At 34.7% G+C, this 21,210-nt stretch overlaps 1 protein-coding gene and 1 long non-coding RNA gene across 2 annotated transcripts; one reads left to right on the forward strand and one right to left on the reverse strand.

Annotated features, from left to right (window-relative positions):
- Nucleotides 1–111: 111 nt before the first annotated feature.
- Nucleotides 112–3,076, forward strand: LOC114541360. Its single transcript, XM_028561299.1, has 5 exons — nt 112–1,278; nt 1,352–1,708; nt 2,005–2,206; nt 2,564–2,655; nt 2,765–3,076. Exons 1-5 carry the CDS (start codon nt 1,090–1,092, stop codon nt 3,074–3,076), a joined length of 1,152 nt encoding a protein of 383 aa, XP_028417100.1. The 5' UTR covers nt 112–1,089.
- A 16,060-nt stretch (nt 3,077–19,136) lies between these two features.
- LOC114541351 lies at nt 19,137–20,526 on the reverse strand. The gene is made up of 3 exons (XR_003689247.1): nt 20,350–20,526; nt 19,557–19,725; nt 19,137–19,335 (listed from the first exon to the last, which is right to left on the reverse strand). It is a non-coding gene; the product is annotated as an uncharacterized LOC114541351 (long non-coding RNA).
- Between the last annotated feature and the right edge of the window lie 684 nt (nt 20,527–21,210).

Consider the following 21,210-nt stretch of genomic DNA (forward strand, 5'->3'; position numbering starts at 1 on the left):
ACTAAAGTATACAAATTAGCAAACTTTGCAAAGCCATATTATCGGCATCTTATGACATTTCGCAACCAAACTTTGCATTTCTACTAATTTCAGTACGCTCGTTTTAGCTGTGGTGATTTTATTGGATTATCTTGCATAGATAAAAAATGTCTATAATGCAAAAGGTCCATTGGTCAATTTGATGATGTTTACTGACGATGCCACGTTCTATGGGTTCAGTCGGATCTAACGTGGTTGTCAGGGTGGAGGAGGTTTCAGGCTGGCTTTCTGTGTTAGTCTGGAGAGTAACGGACGAGATGTTCCACGATGGTCATTTAGATGTGTTGGTTAGTCAAACGTACGGGACCGTGAGACCACAGGGTTGATCTGTATAGGTCACTAGGTCACTGGTGCGTATACCTAGTTTAAGGAGGTTTGCGGGGTTCTCAGCTGATGGACAATAGCGCCAGGGAATGTCAGTGGTGGCAGATTTGATTTCTTTTACACTGTTGGAGACGAACCTGTTCATTTCTCGACTTGACGATAGCCAATGTAGAACGATCTGGCTGTCAGACCAGAGGTACACTGTAGACCGTTGGAGATTGGGTCGAAGATATGAGACAATCTTGAACCGATCACGGCTGCCATCAACCGTCGAGTTGCGGTAATGTTGGTTTTTTTAGCTGGGTGACTTGGGATTTGTACTCTTGGGGAACACAACGGGACATTTGAGAACGTTGTTTGAACACGTGTTTGAGATGCATGGGCTTTGTACTCTTGTTATACGAAGTAAAGATGGCAGATCGACCAGAGGTAAGTTCATGAATTATTAATTTTTTCTGTTACAAAACATTATAAATTCCAAAGTCTTTCATGTTTTATATAGGTAAATAAAGAGTGTTCAAGTAAAGAGGAATTCGACGTAGGTTAGTAGCTATTTCATTGTTTATATGGAAGCAATTTCAGAAAACTTTTAACTCGTGAAAATATAAGCATTTTTATTTATTTACCTTCAATATACTAACTATACCTAATTGGGAAATCAAACTTTAGACCTTTACCACATGTATAATTAATACACATTGAAATTACTGTTAAATATACTTTAAAATGATCAACTGGAAATCTTTCAGAAGTAAATGCATCATCATGCAAAAGTGTGTTAGAAAAAAGAGAACTAGAGAAAAAGGGGAAAAAAGAAAAAAAGGGAAAAAGACAAGAGACCAAATTACACAGATCTGTCAACAAATTATAAAAGACTATCCATTTTTGCAAGATAAGGGCATAGGATCTGGCTATGTAAGTTATATCTAGTAAATAGATATTGAAATGGCCCTATGCACTGATTCAAAATTCCTTTTTATATTTGCAGGATTCTTGGTATTCTCAAATTTACGAAAAATTTAGGAATGAAAGAAAGCACGCACAGGACCCGTTGGTTCTTCAACGAAAGAGAAAGTCAGTGGACTCTGACACTAAAGTTGTAAAGAAGTCTCTCAGAAGAGGAGGAATAAATTGGGAGCCACCATATCCTGAGGGAGAAGATGAGGCATCAATCAAAGCACATGTTGCTTTCATGAAGAATGAATCCCGCAAGAGAAGCCCTAACTTAGAGAAAATACAATCAAGGATGGACCGCACATTTCCCCACCGGAGGAGGTTTATCAATGAGAAGAGGCCTTTGGCTGAAATTAGGCATGAGTATCCAACACTTTTCACGAGCAAGGAGGTAAGGTGGCATATTAATTTTTATAAATGTATATGAATATATATGTCTTGTATGTGTATATGATGCAACAGGGTTTTTTTAAGGAAGGAAGCATCTCCTGATTGAACAGTTATGATTAAATCTTATTTAATATTTGGTTTTGTCATGGTGTTTTTTAGTTGTTTGGTTCCAGCTGTCAAAGATAATATTTTATTATAGAGACCTTTTGCAATTAATCCATCCATTTAAATATACAAATATTTTACCTCACTTTTGTATATTATTACTATTTTGTTGAAAATGTGGTGTATTTTTAGATTGTTTCTGAATTTGAGAGGATTTTGGCAGTCAAATCCAGCATCACTGAGCAGTTTAAGGCAAACTTCTCTCAAATGGCCAACAAAGTACTCCTCCTTGCCAAAATGTCAAAGAAAGCCAAGTGTTATGAGCAGGTGAAGAAATATCTGAAGTTGCTAGAGAATGATGACTCCTGTGACCAGGAGGTTGAAAATTCAGATGGTAAGTTTATCTATTTTCATGCTATTTATTCTGCTGTTAAAGCTACTTGGCAAACCCAGATTGCCTTCTATAGTTCATGATTTTTCCAAATCTCAATTACCTTTAGCATTTTCAATCAAACAGTTCTAATTGAAACATTTAAATATGGTGTATCATCCTACATGCATGCACTACTTAGGTAATTTGGCATGGTACTGCATACATGCAAAACTTTTTTCATAAACTATCAGTTTGTGGGTACACTATGTTTATATGTTAACGCTAAATTTTCATTGGTGCAATATATTACAATATATTACAAGAATTTGATTGACCTTAGTTTTCTCATGCTTTTTTATTTTTTTAACTTTTATATAGATGAAATATCAGACGTCGCTCTTTTACTGGCTGCCCTACTGCTGCAAAAGTCTGGCAAAAATGACCTAAGCAGCTTCATCCAGTTTATCCCAGTAAGTATACTTTTTTACATTTCTCTCTCTCTTTCTCTCTCTATATACATTATATTATTAGATTATATATTTGTTGGATGCTAACATAGCCTGCTCCTTTTCCTTGCAGGAAGGTTCAAATTTTGAAAAGGTGGCAAGTGAAATGGATGAGGTGCATCCAAAGATATTGGTGAAGGGAGAGTTGCAAGATCTTGGGGAGAAGGCTGTGGTTGCAGAGAAAACCGTTATTTGTACCGTACAAGGAATGTTGCTGGATGCAGTTGTGGTATATATGGCTGTGAACTATTCTTTTATGTTTGAATATCCAGTTGGATTCAACCAGTTTTGTTTATTTGTACAAAAATGTGTTTTAAGTATTCTGGATGGAAAAAAGTTACCAGGTTCTGTTTTAGATTTTGTTAACAAATTAGACACTTTATAACTGATGTATATATACGATTAAATAACTAAATAAACATTTAATTTTTATACCTTCAGACGTATAGATGTATTTTTATTTCAGCCGTATTCAAGGAAAACGTGAAAAAGGCACATTTATTCACAATTACTATAGCTAAAGCCTTTGAGCTTGCCGTTGTAATCGAAAATTTAGTAAACCCCTATAGTATAAGTGTTGATCGAGTAATCTGAGTAGGTTTTACCTCTTTTTTGAGTAAAATAGAATCATTGTTTTGAGTAGTTTTACTCAATTTTTGAGTAATTAAGGCTTTTACTCAATTTAAAGAGTTATAATGGGTGCATTTTATTTGAGTAACTACAACTCAATTTTTGAGTAACTTTTACTCTTTTATTTGAGTTCTAGGTGCCCTTGACTTTGAGTAGACGTTACTCGTAAATTTGAGTAAACAATAAGAGTACAATTTACTCCATATCCTGAGTAACTCTGGGTGCATTCATTTACTCAATAGATTGAGTTATTTTTACTCAGAATTTTTTGCAGTGCGCGGAGTTAACGCCAGGGGCCGGTTGTATCAAGCCCGTTTAGCTTTAAGTTCAAAATAGAAAGCAAGTTTATCGTTTTATTTAACAAGCGAACTAAATGTTTTTGAGTTTAATACATGCAAAGATACTGTTTATAACTAATTATTCAGTGCATAGAATTCAAGTTGACTCATCCACCGTTTAAGCTAAACGGGCTTGATACAACCGGCCCCAGAACAGGCGTCTAATTTTAGTAATGACTTACAATGATAACAATAATAACAATAATGAAAATAATAATATAACAATGCGGTCCATGCACAAATTCGGGTGTAAACGAACGTTTTGATTACATTTTATAAACGCCTTTACTTTTCGAAAACACAAATATGTAACATCGTCTGATCACATATTCATTTCTGCATGGGTATGAAAAAGTGAACTAAAGTTTAGACTATATTCAGGAAAATGAAAAACATGCGACTGTTACTTTGTTATATCAGCAAAACCGATCCGCAAGAACGAACTTGACTTTCTCTTTATTTCAACTCCTTTTTCATCATATAGCTAAACAAAGGCCCAAAAGGCAAAACTAATAATTTCAATTTTAAATGTTAATTCCTGGTTAAGTATTAACTATTAACTTAACTGGTTAAGCAATTGGTTATTGGTAGGAAGGCAGATGGCAGAGTATGATATTGACATACGTTTTCACAGGTCCTTGCAGTATAGGCAACGTATGGCCCTAGGTCAGCGAGAAATCATATTAAGTAACATACGACATACATTAATGCGAGAAGTCGACATAACGCCGCCGGTGTAGTTAAAATGCAAACAAACTAGCTCAATGATATTATTTATTTATAGCAAAATTTGGTAGAAACAAATCAAGTTCAAAACACCGGTACCAAAATTATTTGCTTCAGAATTTTAAACCCTCCTGTGCCTACAAAATGAGCGGTCAAGTGGAGTTTTCGTCTGTCAAAAAAGAAAATTTAACTTTACCATTCGAAAAGTTAATAATATGGGGCCAGGTAATTTAATTTATTTTGTTTTCTTTAAATAGAGGGTTTAGTTAAACCTGCCGTTTTTTATACAAAACAATCTAAGTAATGAATGATGTTTGGATTTAAAACCTGCATCGCGGCAATTTTGCCACATGCAAAACAGATGTTGATCAGCTAGCACTGTAAAGTTGGCGGAATTGATGAAACATGAGCCGAGAAAATAATTATAAGATGACAGACGCTGGAATGAATATTTGGGGCAAACATAGGCTAAAATTGGGGACAATATTGCGCGATGAAGTCTTGAATCAGCTCAACATTCCCTGGGTTTTGGACAACGGTACACTGCTTGGAGCCTACCGAAGTGGGAAGTTCATTCCACAAGACGATGATTTTGATATTGCGTTATTTTTTGATTCTGTTAATCCGTCAGCCAATATATCAGACGTCATGAATAAAATAAAGAGCTTGCTTCCAGCCCCGTACGAAGCACGATACATATCCACGTACGCTCAAAAAATCGAGGTTTATGACCCAACCCATGGCAGCTATTTCTTGTGTGGACCACAATACTGTGGAGCGAATTATCATTACGTCACTGCTGATTTGCAGTTCTTTCAACGATTTGAAAAGTTTTATCGATGGCTTTATTTTGGCCAACCAAATGTAGTTGAAATTCCGGTTAAAAAGCTACTTCCATTGCGTTCGATTACAATTGAAGCCCAAGAGTTCCAAGCTCCTTATGACGTAGAAGCATATCTAAAAGCTATCTACGGAAGTCTGTCTCCAAATGCCAAATTCAACCCGTCGACAGGACTGTACGAAGACGAAGGACAAAACGACAATCGTAAATGAACTCGAGTTGGCTTTGGAGTAGGATTCTCTTCAGATATACAGTATGCGAACATTCAATTTTGGTACGAACAAATATAAACAATTTAATGAAGAAAGAACGTTTTATTTTTTTACTTCGTTACATTTAATCGATATCTATACAAGCATTTAACATTTTAACGAATAATTTTTCATAAAATTACACAGCTAAATGTTTAATGGCATGTATGTATGTAAAACTTGCTCTTCTCGCCGTAAATGAAGCAGCATGCAGTCGAGAGACCAGAGGCGTAGCCAGCCTGATGATTTTTGCCCCGCAATGCAAATTTCGAGTTATTATAATAACACATTTCTTTAGAAATGTATATTGTCTTCACAGTCAATGAACACCAAAACATTAGCATAGCAGGACAAATCGTCAAGCTGGCTACGCTATATACTGCGAGAAACGTGTATATAATTATATAATTGGCCGTCATTAAACTATAAGCTTTTTAAAACAAATATCGAAGTTTTAGTTACCATAGCACTTAAACTTATGCGGGCCAACTCTTAGAAGAATTCATCGGATCGCGAGGAAGATCTTCAATCTGCCTGACAACTGAAAAATTCTGTTCTGCTGTCGTAGTCATGATCACTATAGTATAGTTTTCCGTATACTATATATACAATATACTCAGTTGCCTAGGTTTTATATATGCAAGTTCTGCAGTGTGTATTACTGACAATTATTATATCTCTATTTTGATTGGTGTCGAGCGATCCGTAAAACCCTTATCTGGAACGTCGTCCATAGTATATTCGGTATCTGGACCTGTATCCCGCGGATGTCTCATGTAAGACAATACCCTTTTGTATTTAAGATTAAAATTGCCACTCAAGGATCCGTACCGTACAGACCGGCAGGTTTTCCTTGAGAACTTTTCCTTGACAAGTTATCTTGGCCAGTTCACTTGCTGGTGTATAAATTATGGCGAGCACTTTTTCCTTGTCAAGTTTTATTTGCTCGCTGTACGCGAAAAATTTGACAATCATTTCTTGACAGGCTTCACGATAATATATATAATTATACATATAATTATCAGGTTTTCCTTGACGGCCGTACACACGAGCAATTTTCCTTGTTGAAAACCTGGCATGACTAGCTTTTGGACTTGTCAATTTTTTTGCGTACACAAGCACGAGGAAATATAAAACTTTGCCAGGAAAACTTGCCCATCTGCACGGGGCTTTAAAGTCTGAACCCCACTTCCCAAATATGTATAACAATTGCCTTCTACACCCTTCTAGCGCTGTTCTGAGTACTAAAATCAATCAATCCGTAGCCAGATCCTCCTCAAAACTATAGCATGAATTCGTCATTTCATATAATAACTTCGGCAGTCTAAATGTAGCTAAATGTATCATTTTTGTGCAGAAACACGTTTGTTTTACTTCAACTGCAAATTAAAGTCCTGTTTACACTACACTCGATTTATTGGCACGGCCCGGCTAGAACTGATAGGAACGTGCCCATTTCATCTGTACGCGGTCATTGTTTAGGTAGTTGGCCACTAATATAATTGTGTACGGTACCAATTATAGCTCTGCCGTGCCAATAAATTGCGAGCGTAAAATTTAGAAAATGGAAGAACTTGGACAAATGATTCCAGCGCATGATAACTCGGTTTTGTCGACATCCGATCTCAGATCAGCTGGCTGAATATAAATTATGTTCATAATACGGGCTAGTCCGAACCCTAGATATATCAACAGTAAGGAAAAATGTAATCTAATATTATTATATGTGTTTTTAATAACACAAACGTAACAATCGTGAATATAGTCTGAGTAAACCATAGAGTCAAGAGTACCATATATGGAAACACTTATAATAATACAACCTGATACATGATTTTGATATAAACGTCACAACTTTATCGTTTTAAATTTAGAACCACCTTAAATGAGATGGATTTCTAGTTTCATTCTCACAAGTCACAAGGAAAGATGTAAAACGTCTTTCTACAATACGTGCATGAAAAAGAATTTTCCATTTTGACGTATAAATGTTGAAATAAGCCTTAACACCAAGTCGAGGCTACAAGGCCTCAACTGAGAGAGCCTTGTTCTCGAGTTAGGGCTTATTTCCACACTTTTTATCATAGGCCATTTATGATGCCACGGTAGTTTTGTCGTGTTTATTGACCGTGAAAACAATTAAATTCTAAACAATCTATAGACAATATTGCTTCGAAATTGCTAAGACTCCAATTTTTAGGACCTGACACGTGGAAAGTTTAAATTTGGACCTATATATACATACCTTTACAAAACAAAACCTACAGTCAGGCGCGATAAAATTAAATCTAAATTATTTTATTGATAATCAGCTCATTGTGTTTACTTCTGAAAATCAACTACCGTGTAAGGATACCTGCTGTTAAATTGTTTGTTTACTAAGCTAAAAGCCTATCGTAACGAATGCTTAGGAAAAAAGATCCAAGCAGTATTTTCAATTTTTATACTTATTTAAGCCTACTACTTATTTAAGCCGCGGTTAATTTAGACCATGCACGGTTTCATTATTTATAGGCCACGGCTTATTTTCGCTCGTATAAATGGCTGTAATATAGTTGACGTGCACAGCGGAACGAGAACGAACAAATAGCCTAATTTTTTTCTTAATTAACGAGTTAACGAGTAGCCTCATTAACTGAACGAGAATACGGTTCACAATCGTCATATAGACGGTTTCTATTAGATATAACACAAGTTTTATTATCCTATCGTTTGTATACTTTAAGCCATAACATGCATATTTTGGTCATGTAATTTTGTGCTGTGACACCGTGTATAAAAATTATATTGTTATAAATATTACCTGTAATGAAATGTGATGGTATACTTTCCCATAACTAAGTTTAATATACAGGGAATTTACAGAGAGTTTACGGAGAGTTCAGACAGAGTGATTCTGCAAACTACAGAAAATTACCGTATAATTTGCATAATTATATAGCAGCTACTGCTGATTCGCATTTCAATCCATGTGGCTGAACATGGTAGGACTTATTATGCTGCAGGGATTAAAAAATACTTTTTAACCAGCATTTTACGGAAATTAGAATTACAATGCTTCAGGCGTTTGCAGTTATTCTAAAAAAAATTTCGTATAGTTTAATGATAACGACTATAATTATACATACAGTTCAATCCTAATACTTGTCTGTGCATATCTTCCTTGCAATACGGTCGAAGACATGTTCAGTACAGCCACAGGAGAGTGACTCTCGTCGTTCATTCGTTCTTCGCTTCGTCGATTTGTACATGTTTAAATGTGCAAATTAACCAATGACCCTATAATGAATTGAACGAAAGAAAACCGTCATATGCTTGTGCGCATATTTACATAATTATGAAGACAAACTTTTTAAAACAAAATGTTTCCGAATTGCTGAAAAGTTGTTGAAAGGACCTGCAATCCAATTCTCATGCCTGTTGATTCACTTTTATTAACATGTCAAATATCTTTAGAGTCGCAGCCACGATACGTTTTCTTTGTAGGTGTTCATTCATGTGTAGCTAGTGTAATAAAAGATCAAATAGCTGAAAGATATATTGCTAAGGCTATATTTTATGGGCGCAAAGCACTCTGATCTTAGCTTGGTGGTGCAATGTTATGGCAGTTTTCAACATAGACTCGATCGCTCTGAAGTGGTATTTTTTCAGCTCAAGTAGTTTTACGGTTTATAACGAATTTTTCAATATATACATGAAACAACTTGGATTAAGCTCGGAACAAATTGGGATTACTAATCTCTTTGGCGTTCAACATATGTTTATACCACTCGTTCTCTTCTTGGGCGACAGATATCGAGCAAGAAGGCTCGTCATGTGGATCGTCTCGGGACTTTCTGTGGTCACTTGTCTGCTGCCGGTATTGCCACTCGTTGTGTCGCTACCGACATGCTTTCCAACAAATTCAGGTAAGAAAGCGGATTTTTGACAGTATTATGCAGAGATCCGGCTGGTATACTTTAAGCCAGAACATGGATATTTTTGTCCTGTACTTTTGTGCTGTGATATCGTGTATACATTGTTATAAGATATTACCTGTAATGAACTGTGATGGTAGTTTTGTGGGATACGCCGAAAAACTAAGTTGTATGTACAGGAAATTTATAAGGAATTTACAGGGAGTAACTCCGAAAACTGCAGAAAATCGTATAGTTTGCATATCAGTTACTGCTGATATGCATTTCAATTCCTGTCGCTGCATGTGGAACTTATTATGCTTCAGGGATTTAAAAATTCGTTTTAACCGGCATGTTATGGAAATTAGAAATACAGGCGTTTGCAGTTATTCGGAAACGATCTGTTCTAAATTTAATGAAATGTGCAAACGTTTTAGTCTTTGCCAACGATTGACGACAAAGTAAACACAACGCCAACTTAGTAATCAGAACACATGCACTGAGCGCTATATATTATCATGTACTCACGAAAAAATGCAAAACTTTTAACAAGACTGCAGCGGACTTGTAGCGAGCTAGGTTGTTGGAACAAACTTGTGCAAGATATTGTCCCACAGCTTGTCCTATATCCTGTTGTCAAGTTTCTAAAACCCGCAGCAGACTTTCGTCCAGCTTGATGGCTTCTACATGCAAGCACAGCCATGTTAGTTCTGTTGCAAGGTGTTAGTACAACTTGTTACTGCAGATCATGAACATGTCAGAACAACTACATTGCTTCAACTTGTTTGCAAACTTGGTACAAGCTTGTTCCGATCACAACTTGATGACAAGAAGTGAGATTTTTACTTGCATGTATATGTATATATATATATATATATATATATATATATATATATATATATATATATATATATATTGCTTAAGTGCATGAAACTTAAAGTAGCAACTAATTGAAAGAATTGTATTATAATTGTTATAACACGCTCAGCATTCTATGTATTGAGCACTCTGTGTTCTAAAAAAGTCTATTTGGAATAGATTTATATATATATATATATATATATATATATATATATATATATATATATATATATATATATATATATATATATATATATATATATATATATATATATATATATATATATATATAAATATTATGCTCAGCATTCTATGTATTGAGCACTCTGTATATATATATATATATATATATATATATATTATATAATATATATATATATATATATAATATATATATATATATATATATATTATATATTATATATATATAATTATTATATACAGAGTGCTCAATACATAGAATGCTGAGCATAATATTTTATATATATATATATATATATATATATATATATATATATATATATATATATATATATATATATAGTCACTAGAGATTTCGAGTGGAATTATCCACACTTCAAGTTCAAGCCAGGAACAGTTGATGGAAAATCAACTACCGGTCTTCCGGCAGGGTTCGAACCTACCCTTTTGGTCCTACGGTTTGAAAAAAGAAAGCGTGGTTAATGTGTATATATGATCTGTAGCTCAGCGGCAAGACTGAGCATTGCACCGGCATCGCCAAAGCGTAGGTTCGATTCATTTCGGAGGACCAATGATTGACTGGTATTGCATCAACTATTCTTGGCTTGAATTTGAGGTGTGCATAATTCTACTCCAAATTAAAGGCCATGTTACACGGTGCAATTTTTTTTTCAACTTGCAATGCAATTGTACTTTTAAGAAATGTAAATTAATGACCAGTTCTTAAAATGTAAGTGTAAGAAACGCCATGGAGTTTAAAAAAGAAAAATATTCGGCTGTAGCCAAATTTACATCTCTCAAAAGAAGAATTGCATTGTAAGTTGCAAGAAAAATTGCACCATGTAACATGGCCTTAAGACCCTTTTAACCTCTAGAATTTACCTACATCGAGTGAAGTGCCAAAAATCATGACTTATTTACCATTAACGTGTCAAATATCTTTATAGTCGCAGCTACGATAGGTGTGCATTGTAGGTGTTTATTCATGTGTAGCTAAGGTAATAAAAGATCAAATAGCTGAAAGATACCTTGCTAAAGCTATGGCACAAAGCACTCTGATCTTAGCTTAGGGGTGCAATGTTATGGCAGTTTTCAACAAAGACTCGATCGCTCAGAAATGGTATTTTTTCAGCTCAAGTAGTTTTACGGTTTATAACGAATTTTTCAATATATACATGAAATAACTTGGTTAAGCTCGGAACGAATTGGTATTACTATATCTTCGACGCTCAACATGTGCATGTTTATACCGCTCGTTCTCTTCTTGGGCGACAGATATCGTCTCGGGACTTTCTGTGGTCGCTTGTCTGCTGCCGGTATTGCCACACGTTGTGTCGCTACCGACATGCTTTGGACAGAAGGAAAATACAGGAGTTTAACTTATGTTTATAGCCTTCTTTAGAAATATTTTTAATTGCTCAATTAAGCGAATTAAGGAATTTGCATTCACTAATTCCAGTATATATTACCCTTCACTTCCTACTCAATGTATAATCAGGGCCGTAGCTAGAAGCTTAATTGGGGGGGGGGGGGTGCATATTCATATATTCGTCTTATGCCCGAATGATTTCTTTTGTATGCTATTGTTCCTATGGTATATAAACATGAATATATGAATATACACCCCCCCAATTAAGCGGTTTAGCTACGGCCCTGTGTATAATTATAAGGATACTGTATGTCTGAGACATGTTATCGAAACTCTTTGCAATAATTTACTGTTTTAACTACCAGGCAACCTGATTTGCAGAGAAGCTTTTTAGAGCAGGGCAATGTTTTTAATAAAAAAATGCACCCACGCAGTGAAATACAACCGGCTCACTGCATGTTGCAATACAACCGGCTCACTGTGAAATACACCCGCCTGCTGTGAAATACATGCACCTGGTCCACTGCATGTGACATGTTTTTAATGGAAATGATAAAAAAATGAGCAAATAGGAGACTGATCATGATAAAAAGTGTTATTTAAAATCGCATATCTTCACCTCCGAGAGGTGGGACTAAAACCATTGAAAATTAACTCCCTTTGAGACTTAATTGAAGAATTTTGCTTCTGAATAAACTATCCGCATATGCATATTACATAGGAATAATTCACATCAGGAGAACATTCCGAGCAATGCGGCGGCGATGCAATTTTCCGTTTCGTAAACCGCCAGTGTCACCAGTGACAATCAGTGTCACCACTATTAGCGTGCGTCACATCCGGTGAGTAAAAGGCGGCGATGTCAACTTTGCATCGATAGAGATGGTGGTCAAGTTGAAGGCTTCGCGCATAATCTCTTTTTAAAAAGTGCAAATGTATATAATTGCAATAAATATGTTGTAAAACCAGTGCAAGCTGTTACATGTTCGTGATGAATTGTTTTTCTTCTTTTGTTATGCACTGCTTTAAATAGCTAGGCTCAAAGGGAAAATATATGATTGTGACTAATATTTTTCATCAGCCACGTATGTGTTCATCTTTTCACCATTTGGTACTAAAAGCATATTGTCCGATAGCTCTAAGCCTGATCTTTCCAAAAGTAAAAAAAAATTCGTTCATATAGACCGAGCAGTTCACGTACAATATCGTGTTGAAGTTAGACTACCCTTTTTTGATACACTCTGTGCATATCTTCTTTGGAATACGGTTGAAGACATGTTCAGTATAGCCAGCAGGCGAGAGACTCTTGTCGTTCATTCGTTCTTCGCTTTCATCGATTCGTACATATTTAAATAATTATGCAAACCGGGCAATAGCCCTATGATGAATTGAACGAAATAAAACCGTCATATGCATTGCGTATATTTACATAATTATGAAGACAAATTTTGAAACAATTTTGTATTGAAAAGTTTGTCTTCGTAATTATGTAAATACGCAAATACGCAATGAAAAGTTGTTAAAAGGACCTGCAATCAAATTCTCATGCATGCATGCACGTATAATTTTGATTAACTTCTTATTAACGTGTCAAATATCTTTATAGTCTCAGCTACGATACGTGTTTATTTTAAGTGTTCATTCACGTGTAGCTTGGGTAATAAAAGATCAAATAGCTGAAAGATATCTCTTTAATGCTATATTTTATTGGCGCAAAGCACTCTGATCTTAGCTTGGTGGTGCAATATTATGGCAGTTTTCCAGATAGACCGCTCGATCGCTCTCAAGTGGTATTTTTTCAGCTCAAGTAGTTTTACGGTTTATAACGAATTTTTCAATATATACATGAAACAACTTGGATTAAGCTCAGAACAAATTGGGATCACTAATCTCTTTGGAGTTCAACATGTGTTTATACCACTCGTTCTCTTCTTGGGCGACAGATATCGAGCAAGAAGGCTCGTCATGTGGATCGTCTCGGGACTTTCTGTGGTCGCTTGTCTGCTGCCGGTATTGCCACTCGTTGTGTCGCTACCGACATGCTTTCTGACAAATTCAGGTGAGGTAGCGGATTTTGGGCAATAATCTGCAGAGATCCAGCTATGGTTGAATGAACGATATTAATAAGAATTAGACATAAAAGGCTGATTTAACGTGACAGGCACTATCCTATATGCTTGTCAGTGTGACCATATTCTTGTGACCGACTTGACGTGGAATTTAGCTTCTCATAAGTTGCCGGCAGTATAGGAATACTTTACTCCAGTGGTTGCGTTCTGAAAATATTATTTATGCCAATTGTAAAAAAATTTTCCCCGGGCAACAGATTTGCACAAAAAGCTATGCTCTAAATACAAGGAAGAGAAGAAGTTAAACTTTAGAAGGAAAATACAGGAGTTTAACTCTTGTTTATAGTATTGTCTAGAAATATTTTTAATTCCTCAATTAGGCGAATTAAGGAATATGCATTCACGTAATTCCAGTATATAATTACCCTTCACTTCCTATACTGTATAATTATAAGGATACTGTATGTCTGAGACATGTTATCGAAACTCATTGCAATAATTAACTTTTTTACAAACTAAATCATGCAACCTGATTTGGAGAGAAGCGTTTCATAGCAGGCCAGCTTTTTTAATGAAAAAATCCACCCTCGGTGTGAAATACAACCGGCCGACTGTGAAATGCAACCGGCCCACTACATGTGAAATAAAGCGAGCCCACTACATGTGAAATACAACCGGCTTACAGTGAAATACAACTGGCCCACCATGAAATACAACCGGCCAACTGCGAAATACAACTGGCCCAGTGTGAAATACACCCGTTCCGCTGTGAAATACACCAGCCCACAATGAAACACAACCAGCCCACTGTGATATTCAAGTGAGATATTAAATATAACAAGATGAAATTGTCAAGGCTGACAATACACACAATACCTATTTGGTTGTATTCTGAAAACAAATAATTATTCCAATTCTAGGAAGGGTGTAGGCAAAAGGGAAATTTTCCCCGGGCAACAGATTTGCACAAAAAGCTATGCTCTAAATACAAGGAAGAGAAGAAGTTAAACTCTAGAAGGAAAATACAGGAGTTTAACTCTTGTTTATATCTTTCTTTAGAAATATTTTTAATTCCTCAATCAGGCGAATTAAGGAATTTGCATTCACGAAATTCCAGGATATAATTATCCTTCACTTCCTATACTGTATAATTATAAGGATATTGTATGTATGAGACATGTTATAGACACTCTTTGCAATAATATACTTTTTTTAACTACCTAAATCATGCATGCAACCTGACTTGCAGAAAAGCGTTTCATAGCAGGCCAGCGTTTTTAATAAAAAAATCCATCCTCGGTTTGAAATACGACCGGCTTGCTGTGATATAAAAGCGAGATATTAAGTATAACGAGAAAAAGTTGTCAAGGTTAACAATACAAACAATACCCGGTAATTGGTGCCATGACGACATTTTTGGTGTGACGAAGGCATGCATGTGTTTAAATAATAGAAGCTAAACGCGAACCATCGCGGAAGCTAAGTTAGCATTGAGTAAAAACGCGAGCAATTAATAATTTAGAAATATCATTAAAAGAAAATCCGAGACTAATTTCTTTAAGTCGTTTTTAAAAATGCTCCTGAGTGTTATAAAATTGTTGTATCTATATATAAATTAAATATTTTATGTAAAAACGTTGAAACCGCTCTATTTTGATACGATAAAATTTTCCAGTATCGAAGTCATCAGGAATAAAGAAAACGATAATTTGTCGAGCATCTGGCTTCTGATTGGTTGATTTTTATACTCAGATATGCTGGATGTCATTCATTTAATTTTTTTATTATATGGTAACAATGCATGTTTATTAACGGTGATTATTACGTGGAAGCATCTTTTCCGGTGAAATAGAGCTCAGTGATTGCCTGAGAAGAATTTTAAACGGTCCTTTACTTTCCCGTAATGGACCAGCGCTTTCTGGTGTTAGCCGTGATCCATAACGGGATGAGAAACAGAGAAATTCTAAATGAAAAAAATAAGGCACAAATAAATGCTCAAGAGAAAATTTAGATGAACTAAATAATTATTCAATATTTTGTTTAGTTCTTGTCAAATGCGTGACAGGCTACTAATACAAATTCATGCATTTCTTGTTTGTTTCAAGTGCGAATACATGTCTTATGCCATATAATAAACTTTTCATTAACCTTGTTGGTTGCTCGGTCTTTACCGAGAAATATCGGACCTGGATCTTTTTGCACAAACCTCACTCTTCGAGCTCGGTCTGTTCCAAAAGAACTCGCGCTCAGTTAATACGAAGTTAGTGATCTTTAAACGATTGCATAATTAATCCATAAAACTCTTTTAATATTTTTAGAGTCCGTTATGTCTTGGACTAGCATTCTTTTTCTTGTAATGGCTTTATCAAGATCTTTAATCACATTTCTCGAAGGCGTGGCGTTTCCATTGGCCAGTCTTGCTACAATAACTTACCTGGATAATGAGCGGACAAGATACGGGGCGTATTACATGTGGAAACATTTTGGAACAAGTTCCTTTATCGGCATATCCGCCATACTTGCCTGGTCAATAAAAATAACAATATGCGGTCGAGAAGGATATGGTTTTTATATAAGCTTTCTTGTTGCAGGTTGTTTCCTGACCTTATCAATGTTATCGATACCATTTTTTGAGTTTAAATACGAAACTGATCGCACTATTGACTGGACAGAAGTCAAGTCGGTTGTTTTTAACGGTCACTATATATTCATGTTTTTCATGATATTTTATCTTGGTGCTTGTGTCGCATTTCAATATTCTGGGAATTTTGGTATTTGGACGGGCTGCAGGCCAGTCCATTAATTATGGGTGGAGCTGCTTTGGTTCGGAGACCATTTTTAGCGGTTTTTATATATACGTCATGTTACGTGATTAAAAAAATCGGTGAACTGAATACATTATGTATTTCGTTTCTTCTTTTTGGAGTGGCATTCTTAGCTCTGTCTCTTTCTCGGATATATTGGTATGTTCTTGCAATAGACATGCTTCACAGCGCTGGATATGGTTGGGCGTATAGTTCGTTCACAGTGCATCTCTCTAAAGCTGGATCTAAAGCAAGTTCTGGTGTCATTCTTGGTAAGTGTTTACGAAGAGCTGTAAGTTTACATCAAAGTTTATTTAAATATTTATTTAGTAAAGTTTATTAGTATATTGATTATTTATTTTTGTATTTATAGTATCAGTTTAGTATTAAAGTTTTTTAGGTTTATCGAATTGGCTTGCGAATAATGGTATTTTCTGTGCCTTTGTTATTTTTCCAGTTAAAATGCATGCCGGTAGTTCAGATGGCAGTTGCTTGCAGTTTCTATAATAAACAGTATGTAATAATTAAGGATTAAAGCACTCTGTGAGTGGAGCACGTTATCGGGTTTGACATGGACTACTTCATAAACAAGGAACAAAAAGTTCAATAGTAGAAATACAGTATTGAACTTCGAGTTGCTTGTTTACCGATAAAGCACGAACATAAAAGGTGCTTTAATGCTTTTATTCATATTTATTTGGAGTAAACACATAAAGATTTTTATAAATACACATAAAGACATAAATAACACTTGCTTACCTCGAAATACGGAAACACCTCATGCAGTTGCTCGTTTCGTATTATTAGGCGTGGACTCATGTATAATTTTCTCAATTTCGTCGTCGCTAAGCTTGGCAAATGTTTTATTTGCTTCCGTAATTATTAATTGCCGACATTTTGACAGTGTCGTAAATAATTGTTCTGAGTGGAGTGCAATTTGGTGTGAAATCAAACGCGTGATTACAAAATCGCACGACCGCTAAGCCAGGAGTGCGATTTGTAATCCCAAGTTTGATTTCACACCAAAATTGGACGCCACGAAGTGCAATTTCCACTTTATTATATTTATTTTGAAGTCATACAAAAAATTAAACAAATTCAAAATGATTTATGGACTGAAAGAACCATGAACGGTGTAAAATGCGAGTAATTTTCGGAGCATTTAAGAATTCATAATAATAAATATTTGTGCCATTTTTTCCCCTGTAATTTTATTGGATAGTTACACTGAAATACTTAATCTGATTGGTTATTGTGGTGAAGAGTCACATTATTTTTAACCAATTAGATTGCAAGAAACACCGTTGATTTCAAAATGAATATAATAAATTTTATAACGGCACTGTCGTGGCGTTGTTGGTATATAAAACTCACTTACGTGTTCTAAATTAATCGACCAATTGTAAGTTTACAAAAAATGAGCATTGATATATCGCCAATCGGCAATTTAAGACTTTGAAGTTCAATTCCACCCACTTAATTGCAGGATTGTTAGAAATGTTCTTCATGTTTGGACTCGATTGTGGTGCAACGATGTTTGGAATACTTTTTCATGCAATTGGAACAGGAAATACACTACTTATTTATTCTGGGATGACTTGTCTCGTGCTCCTTGTATTTCTGCTGTACACTAATTTTTCAGTCAAGGTAAATCAGTATGAACGAATACCTAAAGACGGAGATGAAGACTGATCTATTAAAGGAAAATATACAACTGAAAATGGCGTCATGGAAAGCGCGGATAAGTAATTTTGAGTTCTTGACTGGCACCGCGTGTGATAAGTAGGGTTTATATAAACAAAACAGCGATTAGTGTCGTGGTTGAATATATTTCGAATATGCTTTTCGTTCACGACTTTTGACCATCTGAGCCAAGGATAGTATTTCATCTCACCCTTCTATAAAAAGAGAATGTGAAAAATACAGAATATGATAAAAAAAGGAATATGCCTGCTTATTTTGGTGAGATGAAATTTTATCCTAGTCATATGCATGTAAACTTACCCTTACAAAAATTTCACATAACGATTTCACATATGAAATGTTTCATATATGAAACCTTATGTGGAATTGAAACACTTCATATATGAAAATTTCACATGTGAAATTGTTTCACATATGAAAATTTCACATGTGAAATTGTTTCACATATGAAAATTTCACATGTGAAATTGTTTCATATGTGAAATATTTCATATATGAAAACTTGTGTGGAATTGAAACACTTCATATATGAAAATTTCACATGTGAAATTGTTTCACATGTGAAATCATTCCATATATATGATTTTTACCCAAGAATATTTCATATATAAAATGATTTCAAAAATGAAATGTTTCACATATGAAATAGTTGGAAGATAATAAAATGGCTGCATGAGTGAATTTCAATGTATGGATTGAACATTTATTAGATTAAAACTTAAGAGGTTTTATACAATAAAAATCTAAATACAAAAGTTAATCATTTTAAATACATACACATATTTACGTATACAATTAAAAAAAACAATTTGGCTAACATTTAAAGAAGAACACTTATCAAGTTCAATTATTATTTTTCCTTTGCATGCCATTTTTTCATAATTTCATCCTTCATCTGTTTGCACATAGCATTCCTTTTCACTATCTTTGCTGCTCTGCTCTGCCTTACACATTCTAATAAAAAGTAAATATATCAGTTTATTCAAATGCACTCAGGTTATCTCACTTTCATAATTATTATAAACTAATTTCATCATACAAGACTATTCCTAGCTACACAAATTTTTACCAGCTTTATCACAACTTTAGTATATAAAGCTTCTATGGCTAAGGGAAAATCATGCCAGTTGCTATTAATCATATTATAAATATAGAAAAGGTATGTATATACATACCTTTTATCATTTAGCCAGATCAAGTTGTTTGTCTTTATTTTCCTTGCTAGCCGAAGACGGATGATTCCTGGTGTGTTTCTAACTCAATTGCTGCCAACAGTATATTTGTCCATTTTTATTCATTTTTGGCTTGCTCCACTTCAACCCAAGCAGATGGTGTAGGCATCAACTAAGAGCAAAAAAAATAATTGTGTTACTATTATACAATGTATTTGTATACTAGTTCTTACAGATTTTGTCAATATGTTATTAGCATTCATTCAATAGGCCATGATGTGCAATGGACACAAGTCTATCTTTGAAAGACCAAAGTTCTTGCAAAGTTCAATTACCTGACCACGCAGCTAATAGGTCAATGTAAAAAAAACAAATGAATGACCAATACATTATTCGCAACATTATTTTGCAACAACAGCACTCTGTTCAGTTCATTGTGAACGAATCTAAATTTTCAGCTAATTGAAAACCACAAAATTTTAAAAATCTTATTCCACTGATTGTTATTCCTGGTGATTGATGACTGTATGCAATGATTTTGAGTCAGTCTGAGTCAGACTCAGAGAAGACATGGCTTTCCCATCAATACTTTCATGTGTAAAAAATAACGTAAGTCATAAGGAACAATATAAATTCCCTCGTATTTTCATATTACTGTTATATGAAAAAGGATTAAGAGTAATCAATATAAATTGATATAAATTCTTTATAATCAATATAAATTCTTTACCGTGATTTTATATAATGTATATACATAAAGATTAAGTCAAGCTGATCAACACAAACAATAAAATACCTGACAACTTCTTTAAAACCATTCTTTAATAGACCACATGAACACAGCTTAACCACATGTCCCATTTATATCTATATTTGGACTATTCCACACGGATATATTTTAAATTTTTACGCGAAAACAAGTTTCCCAAACCATATTTACGACAGCCAGCAGAAAGTTTGAGACGTGATGTAATATGAGACGTTCTTCCGAAGCACGGACCGTTTACGAGCAATGCCGACTAATCCGAGCGAGGACTCTTCGGGTAGCAATCGGGTCATCCTCGCTCCCAGGCGCTTTAAATAAATAAATATAGGAACACTACAGGCATTAAGAATTTTGAGATGCAACTGCATCACGAATTTTGAGATACAGCTTGTGTTTCCCGCTTCTTGCAACGTTCCTGTATCGACCAAGGCATTTCATAAACAGCTTTGCGCTCGAAAGTAATTTCCTAGGTAACCAAATTCCTTTTACATCAAAGTCCAGATGGGTAATATGTTAAAATACGCAAACTGAATACGCAAAAATGTTATGAAAATGAAAACTGATAAATTATGAACTTTTTACAATCTCACGTGTGAAAGAAATTTCATATATATGAAATTTACTTTTCAAATGTGAAGGTGAAATTTCATACGTATCAGCTTTTAATTATTCATATGTGAAACAAATTTCACATGTGAAGCTGGCATTTCATATATGAAATTTATTTTTCACATGTACAGGTGAAATTTAATAACATGAATGGTGACCATTTAAATCATTTTATTACTAAAGAAGCAAAGATTTCATGTATGAATCGTTTTATTTATAGAAAAACGTAATATAAAAAAAATAAATCAAAATTCATATGTGACCGTAGCAATTTTATTACAA

The sequence above is a fragment of the Dendronephthya gigantea genome, unplaced genomic scaffold, assembly GCF_004324835.1.
Source record: "Dendronephthya gigantea isolate DGI-Jeju-01 unplaced genomic scaffold, DenGig_1.0 000282F, whole genome shotgun sequence".
NCBI lineage: Eukaryota > Metazoa > Cnidaria > Anthozoa > Malacalcyonacea > Nephtheidae > Dendronephthya > Dendronephthya gigantea.

What these genes read in the sequence shown, in the direction of transcription:
- LOC114541360 (XM_028561299.1), top strand. Translation starts at nt 1,090, where the DNA reads ATGATCAACTGGAAATCTTTCAGAAGTAAATGCATCATCATGCAAAAG. An exon ending in CACTTTTCACGAGCAAGGAG is followed by an intron (nt 1,709 to 2,004) that starts GTAAGGTGGCAT and finishes GTGTATTTTTAG; the next exon opens with ATTGTTTCTGAATTTGAGAG. An exon ending in GCTTCATCCAGTTTATCCCA is followed by an intron (nt 2,656 to 2,764) that starts GTAAGTATACTT and finishes TTTTCCTTGCAG; the next exon opens with GAAGGTTCAAATTTTGAAAA.